Here is a 6201-nt window from a genome sequence, read left to right as displayed (position 1 = left end):
ACAAGATTAGCACTTTCTCATTTGAAGCAACATCAATAATGTGTAATTTTTCCACCTGCGTAACATCGTTCCAATCAGGTCGTTCTTGACTACTGCTGACAGGAATCCCAGTAAGGCTTCTTCCCAGACCACAAACGAGAAGAAAAAAAACATCACCCCTGTTTTATTCAACCTCTATTGGCTTCCTGTTTAGGATCAAATGTCAGATTGTGCTGCTCACCTTTAAAGGTTCTCCAGAGTTAATGCACCTTCATACATATGCTATAACTTCTAGAGAACTACTCCCCAGCACCACACTACCATCATCAGACTAATAGCCTACACTATTCAGAAAAAACTGTTGCATTAATCAAGTCCTTTTTATAATCAGCACTTGTTTTTCTGACATAGTGCAATAATACTGATGGGAACATTCATGAGGTAGTGAATGTTTTAATAATACTGATGGGAACATTCATGAGGTAGTGATGGGATCATTCATGAGGTAGTGAGTTTCTTAATAATACTGATGGGATCATTCATGAGGTAGTGAGTGTCTTAAAAATACTCATGGGAACATTCATGAGGTAGTGAGTGTCTTAATAATACTGATGGGATCATTCATGAGGTATTGAATGTTTTTAATGTCCAATGTCATCATCAGAACAACATTATCACATTTTCATATTCCTTGATGACTAGTACACAAATTAAGTCAATGAAACACAACAACAACTAAATTCAAGAGGTTAAGGTTAGAATAAAGAAATCTGAATTATATTAATCTACATTTTGAAATATCCAAATCATCAAATTAACATCCACATTTGTATCCATTCAATCAATGTTTATAATCAAAACCAACTACACATTTCATTTGATTAAATCAGATTTGAGATATGACCATGAATACAGTAATACTGCCCTTTTCACATGACTGTATCCTTGGGGATAAATACAGTAATACTGCCCCTATCACATGACCATGTCTGGAGATTAAAAACAAAAAACAAATGTAGGCCAAATTGTGAGTATGATTTTATATATACAATTAGATTTCATGTCACAACCAAAAACAAAAATTCTTCATCAAAAACATAAGTCAGAACTCTTTCCTCTCATGTGATTTCAGGTCCTTTGAAAATGTATTTGGGCAATGAGAGCAGTGGTATGTCTTCTCCTCCTGTGTATGTACTTTCTCATGCTCTTTCAAGCCCTTTAAATGAACAAAACCATTTTCACACTAGGAAAAGAGGTGAGGCTATCCTACTTTATGTGTCACCTTATGCATTCTCAGGTTCCCTAACCAGGTAAACCGCTTTCCACACTGACGGCATTGGAATGGCTTCTCTCCTGTGTGTGTCATCTCATGCGTTTTCAAGTTCCCTAAACGGGTATAACTCTTTCCACACTGCAGGCATTGGAATGGCTTCTCTCTTGTGTGTATTCTCTTATGCACTTTCAGATGCGATGACTGGATAAATCCCTTTCCACACTGAGAGCATTGGAAAGACTTCCCTACAGAGTGTGTTCTCTCATGCTTTTTCATGTCCCCTAATGACACATACTTGTTTTTTTCACTCTGGGAGAAGTTACATGGCTTTTCTCCTGTGTGTGTATACATCTTATGTGATTTAAGGGACCCCAACCTTCTAAAACTCTTTCCACACTGGGAGCAGTGGTAAGGCTTCACTCCTGTGTGTGTTCTCTCATGCTCGTTCAATTGCCCTGACCAGCTAAAACTACTTTTACAATGGGAACAGTGATACGGCTTTTCCCCTGTGTGTATTCTTTCATGTGATTTCAAGTCCCCTGATCGTGAAAATGTCTTTCCACACTGAGAGCATTGGAATGGTTTTTCTCCTGTGTGTATTCTATTATGTATTTTTAGGTTCCCTAACTTTGCAAAACTCTTTTCACACTGTGAGCAGTGGTAAGGCTTCACTCCTGTGTGTATTCGCTCATGCATTTTTTGGTTCCCTAACCGGGTAAAACTCTTTCCGCATTGAGAGCAGTGATAAGGCTTTTCCCCTGTGTGTATTCTTTCATGTGATTTCAGGTCCCCTGATCGGGAAAATGTCCTTCCACACTGAGAGCATTGGAATGTTTTTTCTCCTGTGTGTATTCTCTTATGCTCGTTCAGATGTGATGACTTGAAAAATCTCTTTCCACACTGGGAGCACTGGTGAGGCTTCACTCCTGTGTGTATTCTCTCATGTTCTTTCAGTTGCCCAGACCAGCTAAAACTCTTTCCACACTGAGAGCAGTTGTAAGACTTCTTCTCTGCATGTGTTCTCTTGTGGTTTTTAAGGCTCCCTAAATGGGTAAAACTCTTTCCACACTGTGAACAGTGGTGTCGTCTCGCTGGTTCAGACGTCTCCGGTTCCTCTGAGTCGGGTCTCTCTTCTGCTAAAGACAAACAGGGTGGTTAAATAGGGAGACCTGAATGAAATCTCCACGTACATTTTAGTCATTTAGCGGACCCTCTTATCCAGAGAGACTTACAGTCAAGTGCTCTTTGCATGTGATGCATGTGCTCTATTGTTTACATGACCCATGTATTTTACACTGTGTGGCTTTAAGGGAATAGTATGGTCACTATCCAGAGCAACTTGTTAATGCATCCATATTAAGGTAGCTAGGTGAGTCAACCACAACAGTGATAGTAACCACATGTTCCCTCAGTTAAATGTGATAATTTATAATGACCTGGCCTGTGTCCCATAATATAACCAGGCTAATAATGACTAGCCATCTGTTAAATTAGCATTCCCCTGTGTTCTTACATTGATTTACTGTAACAGCAAAGAAAAGAGATACTACAACAAGAAAACAAAAACGTGGGGAGGTCTGATTTCCCCATTATTATTTTTTTCTTCTCGTTTTCGGCCTCTCAAAATCACACTGAAATAGAAAAACAATATTGAATGTTCTAAATTCACAACTTCAACCACATCAAAATACATTTATTTTGTGGGAAAAAATCTGCAATATATTTATTTTTGTTGTGTCGTTACCCTTTAATTCTAGTGCCACCAGCCAGGCATTCTTGTTTGTCTAGGAGTATTTCTGTAGCGCAGTTGTGATGGGAGTTTTCAAAACAAATGGCCAATGGATTGATGCAAATAATCACGATTCTGCCAGGTAGGCATAGAATACTTTGTAGTTACCTTGTCATTGTCTTTCCGTCTACCTGAATACTTTAGCATCGCTAACGGCTATACGGAGTGGTAGACATATAGGACCAACGTGCACCGCACACACAGGGTTCAACATTCAGGTACATTTACCAGTGGCACACCGGGCCAGCGCCAACTGAAATTTACTGGTCCAGATTTGACAGGAAAGTGAGTGATGCGTAAAATAATCTGCTATAATATCAATAGCAGATTATTTTCTCTTTCATTTGCGGGCTGAGTAAGTAGACTATACAGGGTTCACTTGGCGGCAGGTAGCCTAGTGGTTAGAGTGTTGGACTTGTAACCGAAAGGTTGAAAGATCAAATCCCTGAGCTGACAAGGCAAAAATGTGTTCTTCTGCCCCTGAACAAGGCAGCTAATTGAACAAGGCCGTCATTGAAAATAATAATTTGTTCTTAACTGACATGCCTAGTAAAATAAATAAATAAATATAGATATCGGCAAGTCAAATTCAAAGACTTTTTCCAAGCACTTCATTGAAAATTACAAGGACCTATATTTTAAGTTTAATTGTTGTAACAGCATATAGGATAAAAACTCCCCCCAAAACGCATGCTAAAAACATATGCATTAGCCTACCACTTTAACAATAGTGTTTATTTAATTTTTATTTGCCTACCCAATGGCATTATGCATTGACGTTCACATAATTAACATTCCAAAATATGTCAGAATAATGTGGGCAATGCCTGACTAAATAAACAGCATGCCCCCCCAAACACACTAATGAAGTCTGTCCATGTGGTACTAGTCAGTCTGTCCATGTGGTGGTAGACAGTCTGTCCATGTGGTGGTAGACAGTCTGTCCATGTGGAAGTAGTCAGTCTGTCCATGTGGTACTAGTCAGTCTGTCCATGTGGTACTAGTCAGTCTGTCCATGTGGTACTAGTCAGTCTGTCCATGTGGTACTAGTCAGTCTGTCCATGTGGTACTAGTCAGTCTGTCCATGTGGTACTAGTCAGTCTGTCCATGTGGTACTAGTCAGTCTGTCCATGTGGTAGTAGTCAGTCTGTCCATGTGGTAGTAGTCAGTCTGTCCATGTGATAGTAGTCAGTCTGATACAAACACACTAATGAAGTCTGTCCATGAGGTACTAGTCAGTCTGTCCATGTGGTAGTAGTCAGTCTGTCCATGTGGTAGTAGTCAGTCTGTCCATGAGGTAGTAGTCAGTCTGTCCATGAGGTAGTAGTCAGTCTGTCCATGAGGTAGTAGTCAGTCTGTCCATGTGGTAGTAGTCAGTCTGTCCATGAGGTAGAAGTCAGTCTGTCCATGAGGTAGTAGTCAGTCTGTCCATGTGGTAGGAGTCAGTCTGACCATGTGGTAGTAGTCAGTCTGTCCATGTGATAGTAGTCAGTCTGATACAAACACAGTAATGAAGTCTGTCCATGTGGTACTAGTCAGTCTGTCCATGTGGTAGTAGTCAGTCTGTCCATGTGGTAGTAGTCAGTCTGTCCATGAGGTAGTAGTCAGTCTGTCCATGCGGTACTAGTCAGTCTGTCCATGCGGTACTAGTCAGTCTGTCCATGCGGTACTAGTCAGTCTGTCCATGTGGTACTAGTCAGTCTGTCCATGAGGTAGTAGTCAGTCTGTCCATGTGGTAGTAGTCAGTCTGTCCATGATGGTAGGTAGTCAGTCTGTCCATGAGGTAGTAGTCAGTCTGTCCATGAGGTAGTAGTCAGTCTGTCCATGAGGTAGTAGTCTGTCTGTCCATGAGGTAGTAGTCTGTCTGTCCATGAGGTAGTAGTCTGTCTGTCCATGAGGTAGTAGTCAGTCTGTCCATGAGGTAGTAGTCAGTCTGTCCATGAGGTAGTAGTCAGTCTGTCCATGTGGTAGTAGTCAGTCTGTCCATGTGATAGTAGTCAGTCTGATACAAACACACTAATGAAGTCTGTCCATGTGGTACTAGTCAGTCTGTCCATGTGGTACTAGTCAGTCTGTCCATGTGGTAGTAGTCAGTCTGTCCATGAGGTAGTAGTCAGTCTGTCCATGAGGTAGTAGTCAGTCTGTCCATGAGGTAGCAGTCAGTCTGACCATGTGGTAGTAGTCAGTCTGTCCATGTGATAGTAGTCAGTCTGATACAAACACACTAATGAAGTCTGTCCATGTGCTACTAGTCAGTCTGTCCATGTGGTAGTAGTCAGTCTGTCCATGTGGTAGTAGTCAGTCTGTTCATGTGGTAGTAGTCAGTCTGATACAAACACACTAATGAAGTCTGTCCATGTGGTACTAGTCAGTATGTCCATGTGGTAGTAGTCAGTCTGTCCATGTGATAGTAGTCAGTCTGTCCATGTGATAGTAGTCAGTCTGTCCATGTGATAGTAGTCAGTCTGTCCATGTGATAGTAGTCAGTCTGATACAAACACACTAATGAAGTCTGTCCATCTGGTACTAGTCAGTCTGTCCATGTGGTAGTAGTCAGTCTGTCCATGTGATACTAGTCAGTCTGTCCATGTGATACTAGTCAGTCTGTCCATGTGGTACTAGTCAGTCTGTCCATGTGGTACTAGTCAGTCTGTCCATGAGGTACTAGTCAGTCTGTCCATGTGGTAGTAGTCAGTCTGTCCATGAGGTAGTAGTCAGTCTGTCCATGAGGTAGTAGTCAGTCTGTCCATGAGGTAGTAGTCAGTCTGTCCATGAGGTAGTAGTCTGTCTGTCCATGAGGTAGTAGTCAGTCTGTCCATGAGGTAGTAGTCAGTCTGTCCATGAGGTAGTAGTCAGTCTGTCCATGAGGTAGTAGTCAGTCTGTCCATGAGGTAGTAGTCAGTCTGACCATGTGGTACTAGTCAGTCTGTCCATGTGGTACTAGTCAGTCTGTCCATGTGGTACTAGTCAGTCTGTCCATGTGGTACTAGTCAGTCTGTCCATGTGGTACTAGCCAGTCTGTCCATGTGGTACTAGCCAGTCTGTCCATGTGGTACTAGCCAGTCTGTCCATGTGGTACTAGTCAGTCTGACCATGTGGTACTAGTCAGTCTGTCCATGTGGTACTAGTCAGTCTGTCCATGTGGTACTAGTCAGTCTGT

The 6201-nt window shown here is 41.7% G+C and overlaps 1 protein-coding gene across 1 annotated transcript in view; it reads right to left on the bottom strand.

The window, feature by feature from the left end:
• Positions 1-610: 610 nt before the first annotated feature.
• Positions 611-6201, bottom strand: part of LOC106564023 (uncharacterized) — a 72512-nt gene continuing 66921 nt past the window's right edge. Inside the window, exon 4 of the mRNA XM_082967659.1 lies at positions 611-2385. Within this exon, the coding sequence (XP_082823785.1) occupies positions 1241-2385 (1145 nt within the window). The 3' untranslated portion in view covers positions 611-1240. The remainder of the gene's footprint in view (positions 2386-6201) is intronic.

Source organism: Salmo salar, chromosome 02 (assembly GCF_965601325.2).
Source record: "Salmo salar chromosome 02, fSalSal1, whole genome shotgun sequence".
Taxonomy (NCBI): Eukaryota; Metazoa; Chordata; class Actinopteri; order Salmoniformes; family Salmonidae; genus Salmo; species Salmo salar.
Note: the sequence above shows the minus strand (reverse complement) of the source record. Positions and strands in the feature narration are given on the sequence as shown.